This window comes from Malaclemys terrapin, chromosome 2 (assembly GCF_027887155.1).
Source record: "Malaclemys terrapin pileata isolate rMalTer1 chromosome 2, rMalTer1.hap1, whole genome shotgun sequence".
NCBI classification, from domain to species: Eukaryota; Metazoa; Chordata; order Testudines; family Emydidae; genus Malaclemys; species Malaclemys terrapin.
This window is the reverse complement of record NC_071506.1, coordinates 142,179,238-142,200,481: the sequence shown is the minus strand read 5'-3', so window position 1 is coordinate 142,200,481 and position 21,244 is coordinate 142,179,238. Positions and strand designations below refer to the sequence as shown.

General features: G+C 48.3%; 1 protein-coding gene across 4 annotated transcripts in view; it reads left to right on the top strand.

Annotated features, from left to right (window-relative positions):
- The window catches only part of KANSL3 (KAT8 regulatory NSL complex subunit 3), a 62,100-nt gene that overhangs the window by 9,091 nt on the left and 31,765 nt on the right, over positions 1-21,244 (top strand). For all 4 annotated transcript variants that reach the window (XM_054017687.1, XM_054017686.1, XM_054017688.1 and 1 more), the window contains exons 3-11: positions 5,432-5,602; positions 9,466-9,556; positions 9,875-10,060; positions 13,782-13,913; positions 14,791-14,907; positions 15,509-15,610; positions 15,728-15,799; positions 18,239-18,313; positions 19,250-19,407. In XM_054017687.1, the coding sequence (XP_053873662.1) occupies positions 5,432-5,602; positions 9,466-9,556; positions 9,875-10,060; positions 13,782-13,913; positions 14,791-14,907; positions 15,509-15,610; positions 15,728-15,799; positions 18,239-18,313; positions 19,250-19,407 (1,104 nt within the window). The remainder of the gene's footprint in view (positions 1-5,431; positions 5,603-9,465; positions 9,557-9,874; positions 10,061-13,781; positions 13,914-14,790; positions 14,908-15,508; positions 15,611-15,727; positions 15,800-18,238; positions 18,314-19,249; positions 19,408-21,244) is intronic.

Sequence of the window (21,244 nt, the reverse complement as noted above, 5' to 3'; positions counted from 1 at the left end):
CTGTTCTGTTCATTCCCTCTGAACCATTTGGCACTGGCCACCATCGGAAGACAGACTATTGGGTTAGGTGGACCTTAGGTCTGATCCAGTATACCTGTACTTATGTTCTTAAACTGTATGTGAGCCGTGTTACCAAACTGCTACCACCTCAGGCCATTGAAGGCCCCAGTGGGGCTATGAAATCTGCAAGCATGGACCCCTACATGTATGGCGTCCTGCTGACTTGTTTGGAACGTCATGTAGACACACAGGTGTGTGCTACAGGATCTGTCCCTACGACCAGGGCCGGTGCTTCCACTAGGCAACCCTAGGCGGTCGCCTAGGGCGGCAGGATTTGGAGGGCGGCATTTTGCTGCCCTCGGCGGAAATTCGGCGGCAGGGGGTCCTTCCGCTCCAGGTCTTAGGCAGAAATTCGGCACCGGGTCCTTCACTCGCTCTGGGACTCGCCGCCGAAGTGCCCCGAAGACGCAGAGCGGAAGGACCCCTGCTACCGAATGCTCAGAGGAGGAGCGTTGCCGCCTAGGGCGGCAAAAACCATGCCATCACTCCTGCATACGACTGAAGTGGGTTGGGAGACACAGACTCATAGAATATCAGGGTTGAAAGGGACCTCAGGAGGTCATCTAGTCCAACCCCCTGCTCAGAGCAGGACCAATCCCCAACTAAATCATCCCAGCCAGGGCTTTGTCAAGCCCGACCTTAAAAACCTCTAAGAAAGGAGATTCCACCACCTCCCTAGGAAACCCCTTCCAGTGCTTCACCACCCTCCTAGTGAAAACATTTTTCCTGATATCCAACCTAAACCTCTTCCACTGCAACTTGAGACCATTACTCCTTCTTCTGTCATCTGGTACCTCTGAGAACAGTCTAGATCCATCCTCTTTGGAACCCCCTTTCAGGTAGCTGAAAGCAGCTATCAAATCCCCCCTCATTCTTCTCTTCTGCAGACTAAACAATCCCAGTTCCCTCAGCCTCTCCTCATAAGTCATGTGCTCCAGGCCCCTAATAATTTTTGTTGCCCTCCGCTGGACTCTTTCCAATTTTTCCACATCCTTCTTGTAGTGTGGGGCCCAAAACTGGACACAGTACTCCAGATGAGGCCTCACCAATGCTGAATAGAGGGGAATGATCACGTCCCTCGATCTGCTGGCAATGCCCCTACTTATACAGCCCAAAATGCCGTTAGCCTTCTTGGCAACAAGGGCACACTGTCGACTCATATCCAGCTTCTCGTCCACTGTAACCCCTAGGTCCTTTTCTGCAGAACTGCTACCTACCCTGTTTCCCCGAAAATAAGACATCCTCCAAAAATAAGGCCTACTTACAGTTTTGCCTCTCGTTGTAATATAAGGCATCCCCCCGATAATAAGACCTCCCCGATAATAAGGCATCCACCGATAATAAGGCATTTTTCATTTCTGAAAAATAAGACATCCCCTGAAAATAAGACCTAGCGCATCTTTGGGAGCAAAAATTAATATAAGACACTGTCTTATTTTCGGGGAAACAGGGTAGCCATTCGGTCCCTAGTCTGTAGCAGTGCATGGGATTTTTCCGTCCTAAGTGCAGGCCTCTACACTTGTCCTTGTTGAACCTCATCAGATTTCTTTTGTCCCAATCCTCTAATTTGTCTAGGTCCCTCTGTATCCTATCCCTACCCTCCAACGTATCTACCACTCTCCCCAGTTTAGTGTCATCTGCAAACTTGCTGAGGGTGCAGTCCACGCCATTATCCAGATCATCAATGAAGATATTGAACAAAAGCGGCCCCAGGACCGACCCTTGGGGCACGTCGCTTGATACCGGCTGCCAACTAGACATGGAGCCATTGATCACTATCTTATAGTCCATTCGTCCAGCCCATACTTCTTTAACTTGCCTGCAGGAATACTGTGGGAGACCGTATCAAAAGCTTTGCTAAAGTCAAGGAATAACACGTCCACTGCTTTCCCGAAATCGACAGAGCCAGTTATCTCATCATAGAAGGCAATTAGGTTAGTCAGGCATGACTTGCCCTTGGTGAATCCATGCTGACTGTTCCTGATCACTTTCCTCTCCTCGAAGTGCTTCACAATTGATTCCTTGAGGATCTGCTCCATGATTTTTCCAGGGACTGAGGTGAGGCTGACTGGCCTGTAGACCTCGGATCCTCCTCCTTCCCTTTTTTAAAGATGGGCACTACATTAGCCTTTTTCCAGTCATCCAGGACCTCCCCCGATCGCCATGAGTTTTCAAAGATAATGGCCAATGGCTCTGCAATCACATCCGCCAACTCCTTTAGCACCCTCGGATGCAGCGCATCCGGCCCCATGGGCTTGTGCTCGTCCAGCTTTTCTAAATAGTCCTGAACCACTTTTTACTCCACAGAGGGCTGCTCACCTCCTCCCCATACTGTGCTGCCCAGTGCAGTAGTCTGGGAGCTGACCTTGTTCATGAAGACAGAGGCAAAAAAAGCATTGAGTACATTAGCTTTTTCCACATCCTGTCATTAGGTGGCCTCCCCCATTCAGTTAGGGGCCCACACTTTTCTTGACCACCTTCTTGTTGCTAACATACCTGGTGAAACCCTTCTTGTTACTCTTAACATCCCTTGCTAGCTGCAACTCCAAGTGTGATTTGGCGTTCCTGATTTCACTCCTGCATACCTTGGCAATATTTTCATACTCCACCCCTGTCCACCTTGTCATTTGTCCAAGCTTCCACTTCTTGTAAGCTTCTTTTTTGAGTTGAAGATCAGCAAGGATTTCACTGTTAAGCTAAGCTGATTGCCTGCCATATTTACTATTCTTTCTACACATTGGGATGGTTTGTTCCTGCAACCTCAATAAGGATTCTTTAAAATACAGCCAGCTCTCTTGGACTCCTTTCCCCCTCATGTTATTCTCCCAGGGGATCCTGCCCATCAGTTCCCTGAGGGAGTCAGTCTGCTTTTCTGAAGTCCAGGATCTGTATTCTTCTGCATTCCTTTCTTCCTTGTGTCAGGATCCTGAACTCGACCATCTCATGGTCACTGCCTCTGAGGTTCCCATCCACTTTTGCTTCCCCTACTAATTCTTCCCTGTTTGTGAGCAGCAGGTCAAGAAGAGCTCTGCCCCTAGTTGGTTCCTGCAGCACTTGCACCAGGAAATTGTCCCCTACACTTTCCAAAAACTTCCTGGATTGTCTGTGCACCGCTGTATTGCTCTCTCAGCAGATATCAGGGTGATTGAAGTCCCCCATAAGAACCAGGGCCTGTGATCTAGTAACTTCTGTTAGTTGCCTGAAGAAAGCCTCGTCCACCTCATCCCCCTGGTCTGGTGGTCTATAGCAGACTCCCACCACGACATCACTCTTGTTGCTCACATTTCTAAACTTAAATCAGAGACTCTCAGGTTTTTCTGCAGTTTCATACCGGAGCTCTGAGCAGTCAGACTGCTCTCTTACATACAATGCAACTCTCCCACCTTTTCTGCCCTGCCTGTCCTTCCTGAACAGTTTATATCCATCCATGACAATACTCCAGTCATGTGAGTTATCCCACCAAGTCTCTGTTATTCCAATCACATCATAATTTCTTGACTGTGCCAGGACTTCCAGTTCTCCCTGCTTGTTTCCCAGTCTTCTTGCATTTGTGTATAGGCACTTAAAATGACTCGCTGATCGTCCTGCTTTCTCAGTATGAGGCAGGAGTCCTCCCCGTGCTTCCTCCTGGTATCCCACCTCCCCACTTAGGGCTTTGGTCTCCTTCCCCCGGGTGAACCTAGTTTAAAGCCCTCCTCACTAGGTTAGCCAGGCTGCTTGCAAAGATGCTCTTCCCTCTCTTCATTAGGTGGAGCCCATCTCTTCCTCGCAATCCTTCTTCTCGGAACATCATCCAATGGTCAAAGAATCCAAAACCTTCTCTCCGACACCACCTGCGTAGCCATTCGTTGACTTCCACGATTCGATGGTCTCTACCCGGGCCTTTTCCTTCCACAGGGAGGATGGACAAGAACACCACTTGTGCCTCAAACTCCTTTATCCTTCTTTCCGGAACCACATAGTCTGCAGTGATCCGCTCAAGGTCATTCTAGGCAGTATCATTGGTGCCCACGTGGAGAAGCAGAAAGGGGTAGCGAGCTGAGATCTTGATGAGTTTTGGCAGTCTCTCTGTCACATCATGAATCCTAGCTCCTGGCCAGCAGCACACGTCTCGGTTTTCCTGGTCGGGACGGCAGATGACTCAGTCCCCCTTAGGAGGGAGTCCCTGACCACCACCATCCGCCTCCTTCTCTTGGGAGCAGTGGTCGTGGAACCCCCATCCCTAGGACGGTGCATCTCATGCCTTCCAATCGGTGGAGTCTCCTTCTGCTCCCTTCCCTCAGATGTATCATCTAGTTCACTCTCCGCATTAGTATCTGTGGAGAGAACATGATAATGGTTGCTCACCTGTATCTGCATTGCTGGTATATGGAGTCTCTTCTTTCTTCTTCTGGAGGTCACATGCTGCCAATTTTCTTCACCGTCCTTCTGTCCCCGCTGCGCAGCCTGCTGTGATTCTTCAGAATGTTGTGCCCGTAGAAGCATATCCTGATGTCTGTCCGGGAAATCTTCATTTTCTCTTATGCAACGCAGGGTTGATACTTGTTTCTCCAGACCTTGAACCTTCTCTTCCAATATGGAGACCAGCTTGCACTTTGTACAGACAAAGTCGCTTCTGTCCTATGGAAGAAAGACAAACATGGCACAACCTGTGCAGGTTACAACAACTGATCGCTCACCGTCCATATTACCTTCCCTCTAAGAGCTTCCTCAGCTGTTGCAGGAACTACTCACAGAAGCCCGCAAGATGAAAGCCTCAGTGCGCTCTCCCCAGGTGAACTCCCTCTATTAGCCTCTGCTGTTCGCCGCTCAGCTGGTTCGCAACTGGCTGCCTTTTTAGAACAGTCAGGCCCACACATGGTTAAAACCTGATTCAGGGCTTATCAGCACTACAAATTGCAAGTAACCTTGTCAGGAGACAATCACGTTGTTAGATGACATTTCATTTTGTAGCGTAGCCTGGCCCCAAGACAGAGGTTTCGGGTCTAGAATACGGTTACAAATGCAATGAAAAACAGCACGGTTCCATCTTCTGCTCCAGTGGCAGCAGCTTCAAAGGCTGTGTCTCAGATTTGGAGCTTGTGTGAGACGAAGGATGAAATAAGCTTGAAGGAGCCTTATGCTTTCAGACAGGTAGGCACAGATGTGCTGTCTCTGTTCCATCTCGCCCAGGCAGGTACCTGTAACTCAGTGCAGTGTCAAGTATCAGAGGGGTAGCCGTGTTAGTCTGAATCTGTAAACAGCAACAGAGGGTCCTGTGGCACCTCAGTGCAGTGTTTCCAGTTCCTGTTTTGTGTTGAGAAACCTGCTGCTCTAAGGCTGCTGTGATAGGGCAGGGTCCTGTTCTCTGAAATCCCAGCTCTCCTTTCAGTGAGGTGGATATCCCCATCGATGTGGAAACCGTCACACCCACGCCTGTCCCGCTTTACGACAACCAGAAAGCGCGCAGTGTGATGAACGAGTGTGAGCGCCACGTCATCTTTGCCCGTACAGATGCCGATGCCCCTCCTCCACCTGATGACTGGGAGGAGCACATGAACAGGTAACATGGCTGGGATGCTGTTGGGGGTATTTGTGCTGCAGTTCTTACTGAGAGGCTGTTAGCTGCGAAGAGGAATAAAGTAAGTAACGTGGAAATGACAGGTTTCAGAGTAGCAGCCGTGTTAGTCTGTATCCGCAAAAAGAACAGGAGTACTTGTGGCACCTTAGAGACTAACGCATTTATTTGAGCATAAGCTTTCGTGGGCTACAGCCCACTTCATCGGATGCATAGAATGGAACACACAGAAAGAAGATATTTATACATACAGAGAACATGAAAAGATGGGAGTAGCCGTACCAACTGTAAGAGGCCAATCAATTGAGATGAGCTATCATCAGCAGGAGAGAGAAAAAAACCTTTGAAGTGATAATTGAGATGACCCGTAGAAGGTGTGAGGATATTTTAACATACTTTAAGATGAGGAAATAGATTCAATTAGTGTAATGACCGGGCCATTCCCAGTCTCTGTTCAAACCTAAGTTAATTGTATCTAATTTACGTATTAATTCAAGTTCAGCAGTCTCTCTCTGGAGTCGGTTTTTGAAGTTTTTTTTTGTTGCAAAATTGCCACCTTCAGGTCTTTCACTGAGTGGTTAGAGAGATTGAAGTGTTCTCCCACTGGTTTTTGAATGTTACGATTCCTGATGTTATATTTGTGTCCATTTATTTTTTGGCGTAGAGACTGTCCGGTTTGGCCACTGTACATGGCAGAGGGGCATTACTGGCACATGCTGGCATATATCACGTTGGTAGATGTGCAGGTGAATGAGCTCCTGATGGCGTGGCTGATGTGATTAGGTCCTATGATGGTGTCACTTGAATAGATAGGTGGACAGAGTTGGCATTGGGCTTTGTTGCAAGGATAGGTTCCTGGGTTAGTGTTTATGTTGTATGGTGTGCAGTTGCTGGTGAGTATTTGCTTCAGGTTGGGGGGCTGTCTGTAAGCGAGGACAGGTCTGTCTCCCAAGATCTGTGAGAGTGAGGGATCATCTTTCAGGATAGGTTGTAGATCCTTGATGTGCTGGAGAGGTTTTAGTTGGGGGCTGAAGGTGACGGCTAGTGGCGTTCTGTTACTTTCTTTGTTGGGCCTGTCCTGTAGTAGGTGACTTCTGGATACTCTTCTGGCTCTGTCAGTCTGTTTCCTCACTTCAGCAGGTGGGTATTGTAGTTTTAAGAATGCTTGATAGAGATCTTGTAGGTGTTTATCTCTGTCTGAGGGATTGGAGCAAATGTGGTTGTATCGTAGAGCTTGGCTGTAGACAATGGATCGTGTGGTGTGTCCTGGATGAAAGCTGGAGGCATGTACGTAAGTATAGCGGTCAGTAGATTACGGTATAGGGTGGTGGAAATGGTAGTACGTAGAGGCAGCGATCTAGTGGTCACAGCAGAAGATTGGGATTCAGGAATCCTCTTGTTGGTTGTATTTCACTAGCGTAGAGAGCCTCAGCAGAGGTTGGGACTTCACAGTGCCAGGCACTGTGCATACAGATAAGAGAGGGTCCCTACCCCAAGAAGTCTACAGTCAATACAAAGGGTGGGAGGGGAAACTGAGGCAGGGGTGAAATGACTTGCCCAGGTTCCCATATCATGTCAGTGGCAGAGCTAGGAAGAGAATCCAAGTCTCCTGACTCTGTCCATGCCCTATCCACTGGTCCATGATGTCTCTGGATTCTATATCGGGGGTAGCCGTGTTAGTCTGTATCCACAAAAACAACAAGGAGTCCGATGGCACCTTACAGACTAACAGATTTATTTGGGCATAGGCTTTCGTGGGTAAAACGAAGAAGTGGGTTTTTTACCCACAAAAGCTTATGCCCAAATAAATCTGTTAGTCTTTAAGGTGTCACCGGACTCCTTGTTGTTTTTCTGGGTTTTATGCTTGCCTGGGCGAATTAATGTTTGTAGAGTGTTTTGAGGTCCTGATGCAAAAAAAGCTATAAAAGGACAAAGCATTATTTATTTGTGGACATGAAGCTGACTCTCATTCTCACTTAAAACCAATGACTGTTCTGTAATGTTGTCTTGTGCGATACAAGATGGGTAGATCACAGACCTAGGCTATGGTTAAAGAGTTCATTCTGTAATGTGCATTGGACAGCAGGCCTTTTCTCACTTTTGCATTGGGATTGTGTATATGCAGTGATTGGCAGTGAGTTTTTTGCAGGATGAGGGCCTTGGTTTGGTTTTTTGATTTGTTTTAATGTGTCTAGACATGCACTGTTCCACTTTAGGTGGCTTTTCACATCCTTCTGGGCTTTATTTATTTAATCTTATTATGTTCAGATTTCTAGAAATATATTTCCCAGAATTCCCAGTAATTTGAGACTTCAGTTCCTTTATAAACTGTGGAACTTTCACTTATTTAATTGCACAGGTGTTCAAAGGAATGTGTTATCCAGCTGTTAATTTTACAACGACATATGAACTTCTGAAGTCAACATCTGTAGAAAGGCTGCAGTTGCTCATAGTCTAGCCACTTCCTGGGGCTTTAGTTACCAGTCTTAATAAATGGATTTTCTGTCCTCTTCCCCCCCCCCCCCCCCCCCTCCATAAGCCCTGTTAATTCTTGTGGCTTTCTAAACTTCAAGTATCACACTTGCCCTGAATTTTGCATACAAGTACAACTGGATCAGATACTGCTTGTTTCTCACTTCCATGAGAGTTCACATTGGTCCAAGCTCCCTTCCCTTTTTTCCTCAGTCAGTCTTCAATCAAGCAAAATATTCCTAGGAAGAGCTTTCAGTTGCCTCTCTATATGTGCTAGCCATCAGTCTCCTTTACAGAGGCCTTTCTCTTCAGAACTTCTGAAGACTGTCTATAGTCTGAAGCAGGCACTCTTCTGTTATGTGTAAGATACTGTACATCAATTTCGCATCTGCATGTGTATTGTGGACTGCAGTCTGGAGCTCGTAACTGTGTTTCTTCTTAAAACATTGTTTGTAAATGCTTTTTATGTCTGAGTGCTTTGTGTATTAGGAAGGAAAGGTGATCTTTTGTCTAAGGTATGGGGTTAGAAATCAGCTAGAATGCAGGTCACCCATCTATCTGTGGGCTTTTGTCCCCTGTTGTGTAATATCTGAGTGCCTCGAGACCCTTGTGAGACAGAGTAGCTGGGGCATAGCATGTGTGTTGGCTAAGATCACACAGGAAGTCTGTGACAGAGCTGAGAATTGAATTCAGGTCTTCTGAGTCCCAGGTCTGGGTTGGTTAGGGGTGTGAAACAAACTAACTCACTGGTGACATAGCTATGCCAACAATACCCCAGTGGAAACGCAGCTGTGCCAGTGGCAGAGGGCTACTGTTACCATGGCTAATGTCATTTGGGGAGGTGGTGTTCCTGGGCCAGCAGAAAACCTCCTTCTGTTGTGTATGCCCTTGGGGCTATGCTGACATAGGCTGTGTAGTGGAGACATAGCCCTAGCCTGTTCCTGGCTTACCACTGACTTGCCCACAGCGCTGAGGTCATGAGTGATATCCTCCTTGCAAACTGAGGGAAATCTGCCTGTAAAGAAAAAGGTGGCACTTCTGATCATCCATGAGACTTGAGTGTGACTATCTGGACATTCAGGCCCCTCTGATGATAGATGCATGGGTCGCTTTCATGTAAGGTGGTTGGTATTTTCTCAGTCTGCATTGCCCAGCTCATATATGTAGCCAAAACCATAATACAGTTTAGAGACAAGGATTATTTATTGTGAGACATGGGATCTGAGCACATGACTGGGAGCCATTAACTCCTGGGTGCTTAAAGCTGATAGATCAACTGCACTGTCTTACTTACCTGCGTTGTTTTAAGAGTTAGGAGTAAAAAAATGTAAACCCTTCATATCCTGTCTAAACTACTCTCTTGGTTTTCCTTTCAGGTCGGGTTGGACGATGGCCCAGAACAAGCTATTTAATAAGATCCTTAAAGCCCTGCAATCTGACAGGCTGGCCCGCTTGGCCAATGAAGGGGTAAGATCTTTCTTCCCCCATCCCCTCTCCTTCAAGCTGCAGCAGCTGCATTGCCTCCTCATGCACCCAATCCTTCCTGGCAGTGGAGATGAAACATGTAGGACAGTCTAGCTCCTCGGCTCTTATAACCTCTTCCATGAGCAGGTTTATGGCTTTGATATGGACTAGAATGTGGTCTTCGGTGGGAGAAGGATTGGCCCATGCTCACTCGCCAGAGGAACAGAGGCTGTAGCAGCAAATTTTGCCCTGGTGGATTTTGTATGGTCCTGGCACACTCACTTTCCTTATGCCCAGGTGGTCTGCTTCCCTTGTTTTTAGGCTTGCAATGAGCCAGTGCTGAGGAGGATAGCAGTGGACAAATGCGCCCGGCGGGTCCGCCAAGCTCTGGCCAGTGTGAACTGGGACACCAAGCTGATCCAATGGCTTCACACCACGCTGGTGGAGACGCTCAGTTTACCTATGTTGGCTGCTTACCTGGATGCTTTGCAGACACTTAAGGGAAAGGTGATAAACACAATGAGTTCTGGAATGTACTTTGCTTTCACTTAATACCACTTTCTCTTCAAACAGTTCATTCAAGGGAAGCTGATGGGACATTGATCTCCTTTCTGGGCGACTGGGGGAAAAGTAGCCTCTTTGCCCCTGTTCTTCTTCCCTTTTCCCCACTGCACTAGCTTGGGGGAGCTTTTGCCTTGAGGATTAGGAGGGAGGACTTCTGGTTTTTCTGTGGCGGTAGTGGGTGATCTTCAGCATGTCACTTAGCCTCTCTGTCTTGGTTGCCTATCAAGAGAGTGAGGAAAGGAGAGGCCACTAGCCTGGGACTTGGGAGAGGCTGGGTCAGCTACTTGCTCTGACACAGGCTTCCTGTGTAACCCGGGCAAATCCCTTAGCTTTTGTGTGCCTCAGTTTCCCTCTGTACTATGGGGATAACGGCTCTGCCCTGCCATAAGAGGGGTTGGGAGAATAAATACAGCTTAGCATGAGGGGCACCCAGTTATCTTAGATAGATTTGTAAAAGAGGGCTAATACTTTACAGGGAGGTTGTAAACAGTTGACAAACAATTAAGTTTGTAAAGCCCATGGAGCTCCTGGGATGAGAGTTATTGTAGACGGGCAACATATTAGTTTCTAAACTTTTATTGGAGTGATTCAGAGAAATACAGGGGACTTAGGAGGTGCTGTGCTAGGACTCAGGGGACCTGGGCTCTGCCACTGGTCTGCTGGGTATCCTTGGGCAAGTCACCTCACACCTCTGTGCCTCAGTTTCTCCATAGATAAAATGGGAGTAATGATACTGAGCTAGTTTGGGAAGTGCTTTATATCTATGGATTGAAAATCGTGAGTTCAGAGCTAGGTAGGGGTGATGGTGGTAGTAGTAGTAGCATTCAGTACCCTTTTTTTATGGTTTGTATGCAAGAGGCATATGCCACAGTTAAATGTTATTGGCAAACAGAAGACTCTTAGGAAAGGTACTACAGGAATGTTGTTTATTATTAAAATGAGTCTAGACCAAACTTTGTTAATTGATCTTTTTCTCTCAATTTAAGTAGAATTGTGTATTTTATTTGTTTGGATAAGCACTTTCAGTACAATGTTCCCATCCCACGAAGCCAGGGTGAATCGGTACACTACAGCTGTACTTTTGCATAGCATCCGTCCTACAAACTAACTCCCCAAATGGCTAAATACAATAAATATTAGAGCTGCAGAAGAACGAGAAAGTAGGAGAAAGACATTTACAGCAGAGAGATCAGCTAAGATTAGGGCCATCAAATGATTTAAAAACACAGTTGCGATTAATCGCAGTTTTAATCACACTGTTAAGCAATAATAGAATATCACTTATTTAAATATTTTTGGTGTTGGGGGGAAATGTGTGTGTGTGTGTGTGTGTGTGTGTGTGTGTTTGGGGAGCACTGTCTCTTTAAGCAGAGCGCTGAGAAGCCTGAACGCTTTTTCAGCCAGCAGCAGCTGCTGTCTCCAGCACTCACTGCTGAGCCGGGAGCAGCAGACAGGCTTCCCCTGTTCCCCAGCTCAGCGGGGACTGGGCACATGGGGCTGTGTGTGGAGGGGGGACACCCAGACATCAGCTCCTCTGCTGCCTCCCCGCCACTGCTCTGTGCAGCACACAGGAGGCGGGCTCCCAGTCTGGAGCAGCTTGGCCAGGGGGTCCATGGAGGTGGGAGCAGCAATGGAGAGGGGTGGCAGTAGGAGGGGTACCCCTGCCCCGGAGGCACGCAGCGGCGCCCCCCTGAGGATGGCCCTGGTGTGTGGTTAACATTCGTTTAAAAAAAAAAAAAGTGTTAATTTGTTTTGAGTTAATTGTATGTGTTAACTGTGATTGACAGCCCTAATTGTTATTTTTGATTAGAAATATTTGCACTGTGAAACAGATAAAAGAGAGTGCGATCTACAAGTCAAAGCATGAAGGGCATAGAAATGCTTAGCACAGCGGTTCTCAAACTGGGTCGGGACCCCAAAGTGGGTTGCGACCTGGTTTTAATGGGGTCAACAGGGCTGGTTTAGATTTACTGGGGCCTAGGGCTGAAGCCCAAAGGCTCAGGTTACAGACCCCTGCCAGGGTTGAAGCCCTTTGGCTTTGGCCCTCCACCTGGGGCGATGGGACTCAGGCGGGCTCAGGTTTCAGTCCCCCTCTCCTGGGGTCGTGTAGTAATTTTTGTTGTCAGAAGGGGGTCGCGGTGCAATGAAGTTTGAGAACCCTGGGCTTAGCATATCTGGCACGTCAATACCTACGGCAGTGCCATACGAACGCCTGTTCTCACTTTCAGGTGATGTAACTAAGAAGCGGGCAGCATTATCTCCTGTAAATGTAAACACACTTGTTTGTCTGAGCGATTGGCTGAACAAGAAGTAGAACTGAGTGGCACACTTGTGCTCTAAAGTTTTACATTGTTTTGTTTTTGAGTGCAGCTCTGTAAAAAAAAATAAATAAATAAATAAATAAATAAATAAATAAAATTCTACATGTGCAAGTTGAACGCTAGAGCTTGCACTACAGAACTTGTATGAAGTGAACCCAAAACTATTTCTCTTATCGTTCTTACAGTGCAAATATTTTTAATCAAACATAATATAAACTGAGCACTTTGCATTCTGTGTTGTAATTGAAATCAATATATTTGAAAATATAGAAAAACATCCAAAATATTTATAATACATTTCAATTGGTATTCTATTAGTGTTTAAGTGCGAATAAAACTGCGATTAACGATGACGGATTTTTTAAGCTAGTTAATTGGTTTTGCGTTAATCGCTTGGGGTAACTGCGATTAATTGACAGCAGTTGCTAAAATGGAGAGTCAGTGAAGTAGAGAGAGACTGTTCCACCGGATGGCAGGAGGTGCAAAGGGGAGAAGGCTTTCGTGTCAGCAGCGATTTGCTGGTGTGAAGGGATTAAAGGAGAGCTCAGTGGTAGTTAAGTGGAGGAAGCAGAGAGGGAAGAAATCAGCCAAGGGCTGGTCAGGAGGCTGGAGAAGTGCATGCAGGGTTTTAACAACAAAGAGGTCATTTATTCAGCTGCCTCTTGCAATGAAGGAGAGCCAGTGGAGCTGTTTGGAGATGAAGGTTGCACATTGAGACAAGAGTGTGCAGCTATATCAAATACAGACTCTCCCTTTGGGTGGGTTGACACTTCTTGGTGCTCATGCAGTATCTTAGGAACGAGTCTCTGCTAAGAAAAGGTATTGGAATCGCTGGTGGCACCTATTCACTGATGTGTTGTCCTTACCTAGTGCCCTGAGGAAGGAACATTTACTGGTCCATTTCAGTGCTCTAAAGGTCTCGTTTTCTCCAACTAAATTCCAGTGCCCTGAGTCAGCAAGTTCCTCGATGTGCGAAAATGCAAACTCCGTAGTCCATCAGTCATGCTCTGCGAGCAAGTATTCCCCAAAGGGCAACTTGGCTGGACCTGTATCTGACAATATCTCCTCCTGAGCTGTGCACTCCGAGCTGTGCTGCTCTGGGTCTCCTCCAGGGCAATGCAAAACCCAAGTACTAGCCCCTTGACTCGTACCCCATAGTGTGTGTGGGAGGGGGAGTGCCAGGTGTGCTTTCTCCTGTTGCTGAGGAGAAGCTAACTGAATTTCCCATACTCTGGTATACACATTGAAGTGCCCAGTGAAATCAGTTCTGAAGGAAGATCCCATAGGATATCAGGTGTGTGCTTAATAAGTTTCTTCAGCCACAGTCTGGTCTTTGGTTTCAGATCCCCACCCTGATTGACAGGATGCTGCTCTCGTCCACCACAAAGACAGGGGCAGCAGGGGCTGAGGCTCTCTCCCTCCTCCTGAAGAGACCATGGGACCCAGCTGTGGGTGTCTTGTCACATAATAAACCTGTGAGTACATCCCTGGGCTTGCAGGGAGGGAGGGGCTCAGCTCAGTGTCTGGTTGGTGACTGAATCTGTTCGCTCTCCCCAGGCCTCTCTCTGTGTTTCTCCGTCCAGGTCTCTCTTGTATGCTCGGCATCATGATCTCTGTCATGGTGTCTCTACTCCCAGTACCTCCTGTCTTCAAAGTGCCCTCTTCTCCTTCAGACCCAGTCTTTCCAGGAATCCATGCTGCCTTTTCTCTCTCTGCGGCCTTCCTAGTCTGATACTGTCATTCCGTGCCGTGTGTGTGTTGTGTAACAGTGTCGGAGTCAGTGGATGAGAGTATTGTGTTGGGTTGCAGCACCGTCCTAGTATCCCAAGAAGGCCTCTTCCAGTGACACCTGCTCCCAGGATGAGCAAGGCAGGGTCTCTAGTTTTCCATTCAGTCTGTGCCCTGGGGATGCTATTTAGCTCCTGTTCTAGGAGGCCTGGGCTTGGCTCGTCCTTTGTCGATCGTCCATAGCTGTCTTTGATTGTTAGCAAGGGTTGTGCCGAGAGCATCACTGGTGCTCTTAAGTACTTTGGGCCATGTCATGTTCTCGCACCTGTGGCAGAGGGTGCCCGAGTGCATGTTTGGGCTTTGTAGCAGCTCTGGTTCAAATGATCTGCAATCTTAACTTGCACACAGCTTTTCAGTAGCTCAGCCTGACCAACTCCTCTGTGTGTCCTGTGCTGTTGCAGATATCCGAGTCCTTTGCTCAGAGCAGCTGGGGGAGGATTGGTTGGATGTGGGTTGACTGGTACGCGTCGCAGGCTTATCCTAGGGATCATGGATGCTAGGGAGCGGGCAGGTCTCAGAAAGGAAGCTGCTTGCCTTATCTTTCTATTGTGGTGAATTTTGTAGAACAAGTTGCCTGGTTCTCCTCTCATCCTGATTGCATCTTCCGGACCTTCCAGTTCTATGTTCCCCACCTCTCGCCGGCATCGGTTCTGGCAATCGCAGCTCTCTTGCCTGGGAAAGGTTTGTAACTCGGCATGTTTTTGAAGGGAGGGGCTGTCGTTCATACTAGCAGCTCTTCCGGGGCATTTAGGGGCAGTGTGATCCTGCAACTCCTGTTAAACAGCCCAACAGCTTCATTATGCTGATCACTTCAGCAGAGAGGTTTCCCATGGAGCTGTTCCCCTCAGACCTGCACTGCTTGGTCTTCCAGGAGGGGCTTTCCATACCTCTGCTGCCATGGGCCATAGCAGGAGACCTACTGTCCTAGCACATGATTCTGCTTCAGGGATTGCCCAATTGAGTGGATTGAAGAGCATGTGGCTGGGATTCTCCAGTATAAACAGGTCAGGGGAAAGGCGTTATTTGGTGTCTGGTAGCCTGTCTTCTGCCTGGGAGAAGTGCTGCTCCAAGCCTTCCTTGTGCATTGACTACATCAGCACTATAGGAGGAAAGCCAGTAGCAGGAGGAGTGGGTTGGTCGGAGAATGACAGTAAACCCCTGAGTCCTGACTCTGTGTGTTCACCCCAGTGGGTGCGTCCCTGTGAATGGCCATCAGGACATGCTGCTCCACAGTGGAACTGCTATGATTTATACAGTGCTCTCTTTGCGGCTTGTGTTCCAGGTGATCCCTGTTGCCACCCACCTGCTGAATAATGGTAGCGGGGTGGGAGTGTTGCAGTGTCTTGAACACATGATTGGTGCAGTCAGAGGCAAAGTGCTGGAGGTAAGTGTGTGGGCAGCCTAGGTGGGCCTGCACCGTATGCCACTAACACCCATGACCTTCTCTGTGCTTGCACTGTTCTGCTGCCTTTCCTCTCATTCCCTCTTCTTTCTCGGCCAGATTCACAACCATTTCACTCACAAGCCGATCATCCTGATTGGGTGGAACACAGGAGCCTTGGTGGCCTGTCATGTAAGTAACTTCTTGTCTTGCATCCTATCAGAGGCCATTTTACAATGTACCTCTTAAATAAAAGTCACCTGGATTGGCTCTGATTCCCACGTGCCCTCCTGGCGCTTGGCCCCATGCTGGATTGGGCATGGGTGGTAACTGAACAGAGCAGCCATCAGGTTTATCCAAGCTACTTATAAAACAGCGAGGAACCCTGATATTCCCTGGCTCTTGTATTACCAGACCAAAGGCACTTGTATGGCCCATCACCTGCCTCCCCCCTCTGTGTTACTGAATGTTCAAGTGGTGATAAGCAAGTTAAGTAGATTAGTGGCAGTTGGGATGGATGTGGCCGGTGGGGAACTGGATAAGGCAAACTAGGGCAATGGGTAAGAGTGCAGTTGGAGATGCCAGTGTAGGGGTTTGATACATGGTTGCAGCCCAGTGAGTATATGGGACTGTTCCAGATATGTCACTCTGGCAGGGTATTGGAGTTAAAGGACCCACTTCTCTTCTAGAACATGAAGCACTCATTGAAGCAGACGGCCTGATTCTGCCCTCTTGTACCACCCTTGGAGTTCAGTTTGCACTTACATCCGGGCAAAAGTGGGCTATGGGAATCAGGCTCGGTGTCTTCAAGGGAGGTTCTGTATTCCAGGAGCACAGGCAAGGGAGAAGAATAACTGTGCTTTCCCTTCCTCTTGCAATCTCCGCATGAGCACTACAATACCAAGAAGGGGGTGGGGTAAAGTACAGTAGAGCCTCAGAGTTATGAACTGACCGGTCAACCACACACCTCATTTGGAACTGGAGGTACACAAACAGGCAGCAGCACAGACACAAAAAAGCCAGTACAGTGCTGTGTTAAACATAAACTAAAAAACTAAAGGGAAAGGTTTTTTTTAAAACAAAAGATTTGACAAAGTAAGGAAACTGTTCCTGTGCTTGTTTCATTTAAATTAAGGTGGTTGAAAGCAGCATTTTTCTTCTGCGTAGTAAAGTTTCAAAGCTGTGTTAAACCAATGTTCAGTAGTAAACTTTTGAAAGAACCACCATAATGTTATGTGCAGTGTCATGAACTTTTCAGTGTTACGAACATCCCATTCTCAAGGGGTTCGTAACTCGGTGATTCTACTGCACTGTGTATAAAGTTAAAATCGCAGCCCATGCACACATGCTAAGGGCTGAACAAACTTCCTGGAGGGATTATGGCGCTTCTGTGCAATTCCTGTTGTATAACTTCCACACATCTGACCTCCCTCCTCCTAACCCTGGACAGCTAGGTAGCAAATCCTGTCTAGCCTGCATGTTTCATCGGGTAGAGAGATGAGAGGGCTCCTCCACCAGGAGGAGGTGGCTTAGTGCAGAAATTGAGATGAAAAGAGGAAGCCACTTTTGGGAGGAGAATATTCTGTCCTCCAAGCAATAATACAGGCCCAGAGCGTGAAACCTGAGGGTGGCATGACGGGGCATGGGGTGGAGCTGCTTGGAGATCCAGGTCGTAGGGAGGGAGAGACAGCTTAGGAAGAATCTAACTTCAGGGTGATAGAAAGAAGCTTGCTATTTGGCAATCACACCAAGTAAAGCCTTGTATTCCTAGATTCCCAGCTTCATGCTGAGCTGATGTTTGGAGTAATCTGTTCCTAGGATTATGTGTGACTCTATGATTAAAAGTCTGTCCTTGACTGGTGGTCTGCCTGTTGTCAGTACACAGCCTCAGTGTTCCCTCTCATTTTTTACGTCCATGTGCGGAATGAATTTTGTTATGTGCACCAATATGGAGGTGATGTACGACACCACATCAGGGCTAGGGCAGAGGGTTGGGATGCGGGTTTTGGGGTGGGGCTGGGAATGAGGGGTTTGGGGTGTGGCCTCTGGGGTGGGGCCAGGGATGAGGGGTTTGGGAGTGCAGGCTGAGGTGGGGAGAGAGGACTCCCTCCAGCACTCTCGCTGCAGCAGCTCAGGGCAGGGGGAGAGGCGCCTCTCCCTGGCTGCAGCAGCTCCGGCAGGCCTGCGCTGGGCCAAGGGACGGGCTTCTCTCCCCTGGCCATGGCAAGTCTGGAGCAGGTCCACCCTGGGGCCGGCGGGGAGGGGTACCTCTCCCCTGGCCGTGGCAGCTCTGTGCTGGGGGAGAGGCATCTCTCCCCACCGAAGCCCTAAGCCCTTGCGCAGGGCTTAATAGGCAGCTGCGCGGCCACGCAGCTTAGAGGGATCTTAGCCCAACCCTGAAAGAGCTTCTCTCCTTTCCCTCCCATCCTGAGATCCTGTATTGCAGCCTCCATCTTTTTGGGCACAGGCAAATGAGGAGTTTGAGATCTTTGCTAGAAGGAGGTATTGTCAAAGCCAGGGGTGTGCCATGGCGGGAGCCCAGCAGCGAGGGCTCTGCGAACTACGTTGACGCTGAGCTGGATTGTTCTGGGAGAGCTCTGGGTAATGATACTGTCTTGCTGGTCTCTCTAGGTCTCAGTGATGGAGTATGTCACCGCAGTTGTGTGCCTTGGATTCCCTCTGCTCACAGTGGATGGGCCCAGAGGGGTAAGCCCAAAGCAGGGGTCAGAGTTCAGAAGTTGGGATTGGTTAGTTAACCAGGCCACTGGACCTGTGAACTTGCTTTAAAGTCCAGCCAGAAGAGCAAGGGTCTGAAGTTTGGTTCTTCACCTGCAAGTATTTTCAAGTGTGTCTGAGCCCATCTAGTGTTTGGGGTGATGGAGAGCCAACAATCCGGGTTTTGGGCAGTGAATCATGGTGGGGCAGTCTGGGAGGGAAGGAGCTCAAGGGTTTGACTGCATCCTTGGTGTGACGGCAATGGTGTGTGCCTGTAACACATCTCTAGAGCCTCTCCTAGGCCTCACTCCAGAAACAGTTGTTGATCTCATCTTTTTTTGCACCCAGCAACAAGAATGACTTAGGCAGACTTATCTGGTGGCCTGATGTGCTCCTTTGTTAGCTGGCCTGTCTGAGACTGATTCAGGTGTGACCTTGGGACCCTGGTGCCACTCAGGTGACTAGCTTTGGGGGCTGTGTGAGAAGAGTAGGCCCAGGCACTGTATTGCCTCCATATAGAAGGCAGGGAGTTCCATACAGGGGACAGTTCTGTACCAAAGCCTTGTTCAGGGCCACATTTTCCCACTGGGAAAATCCCCTTTGGGGCATAACCTGGAAAGTCGTGAGACTGCTTGGTACAGGCCTGCGACTTACTATTGCATGTTAGTCGATCTAGCATTGCATTTGGGTAGCTACAGCAGTGACAGGGGAAAATGCAGCGAGAGTGGCTGTTTTGATAGGGGGTCAGTCTCAGCTGGTGTAAGTCAGTGGAACTACACCGATTTAGACCATCTGAGTTTCTGGCTCAGTATAAATGTATTTACTTGCCCCATAAAAGTCGTTATGTCCCGGGCCTTCATATTCCATCACCCAATGGCCCCTCTGTCCTTCAGTTTTAAAATGTCTCGTTGTCCCATGCTCCTGCAGGATGTGGATGACCCCCTTCTGGACATGAAGACCCCAGTTCTCTTTGTGGTTGGTCAGAATTCTTTGCAGTGCAACACTGAAGCTATGGAAGATTTCCGAGAGAAAATCCGAGCTGATAACAGCCTGGTGGTGGTGGGAGGAGCTGATGACAATCTGAGGTATGGCTCTGTGACATAGTCCCATGCTGTTGGGATGCCGTCTTCCAGAAGCATTGAGCAATGTCTGGTTGGGCCCATTGGCCATGCAAGAGGATTCTAGGACTTCATTCTGAAGTTAGATGGGGACTGGATGGCTGACAGAATAAAGAGCCTTTTATTCCTGGGTAGTCAAGTTAAATCAGGCCCAGGTTGGGAGGAGAAACTTACTGCCATCGAAACAGCTATGGAATGAGTTGGTAAGACATGGTCCAGCTCCTAGTGGTCACATGTCCACTTCACAGTTGGCACACATTGGTGACTTTGTGGCAGTCAGAGCTTGAGTGGGCCATAGAGAATGTACTGTCCTCTTTGTGGCTATAAGTCATGCTTTTCCAGATCAAGGTGGAGGCAGGCAGGCAGGGCAGTGTGTGCTGGAACCTTGTGCTGTTCTTGCCATCCAGGCTCTGTCTGTTCCATGGGCAAATGGCAAACTCAGTTCTCCAGGCCTAACAGGCTTTGAGCATTCGTCACGTGGGGCTGATGGGTGCGTGTGGGGTGCCAGACTGCAGCCGATTTACAGCATTCCTTTCCACTGACAAGTTGAAAGTCCTGGGTGCAGCAAATATCCCCTTTGCGAAAGGCCAGAGAGCCTGAATTCTGTAGGCTTTCCTTTTCCAAGTCATTCTTGGCTCTGCTCTTGGAGGTGGATTTTGGCAGTTTGCAGTATCCTAAAGGGCACTCCTTTGGGAGGTGGTCAGCCGGAGAAAGGGTGCTGTGGGACTGGCAGGAAGCCATGGGCCACCTGCTCCAATCACACTGGTGTAAATCTTGAGTAACCCCATTGATATCAACAGAGCTGTATTGCTGTAAAATGAATGTGAGAGGAGAATCAGGCCTGGCAGCCAAATTATGCAGGCGCTGTCATGACAGTTGTTACGTGTAAGTAGGAGCCTATAATAGGAATGATCAGAAAACTGGGGAGGGGCGTGAAATGCAAAATGAGCGACTAGCAGCGTTGAAAATGAAGCTTGAAGGGCGAAGGCGCATGTAGCCCTTCTGAGGAAGCTTTGGGCCTGAATTTCAGAGCTGCCGGGCCATTTCCCGTTGCAGCCAATGGGAGCACCAGGCGCTCAGCATTAGAGCTGGATGAACAATGGAGTTTTTGCTTCGCTGGCAAATCCAAAACATTGAAAAAAAATTCGTCTCGGGTGGAAGCAGAACCAGTTTTTTGTTTGGAAATTTTCATTGAATCAAAAAGTAGAAAAATGTTCAAAGCGACGTGTTTTGGTTCAATCCAACTTTTTTGATTTCAGGCATTTTGATAAAAGCCAAGGAGGACTAGATTCACAGACTGGGGGAGGAAGGGCAGCTGAGCCCTTATAACCTTGAACCCAGGGGTTACGGTTCTCTGGGGTGAGTGTCCAGGTTCAATTCCCCCTTCTGCCCCATGGGGAGAAGGGGTTTGAACTTGGGTCTCCCACATTGCAGAAGAGCGCCTTAGCCTCTGGGATACCAGATAGGCTGGTGTAGGGTTTTCTCAGTCTCTCCTGTTGAAGCTGTTCCACTCGTTATAAATAAATAAATAAATAGTCATTGGAGCAGGGATGTGAACTTTAGTTGCGCACCTCCCAGGTGTGTGCCCTTACCACCAGGTGATAGTCTCACTCCTTTTCTAGTCACTGTCATCTGAATTTCACCCAGCTCTACTTGGCACATTGTGTCCAGCAGATGGAGCCCTTGAGTTAAGCACTCTTTGAGCTAATTAGCCCCTACTTCCTATTGGTGGAATCTCAGTAACACAGCAAACCCTCATTTGATTATTGGCTTTCAAGCTAAGAATGTTGGCCACGGCGCGGTG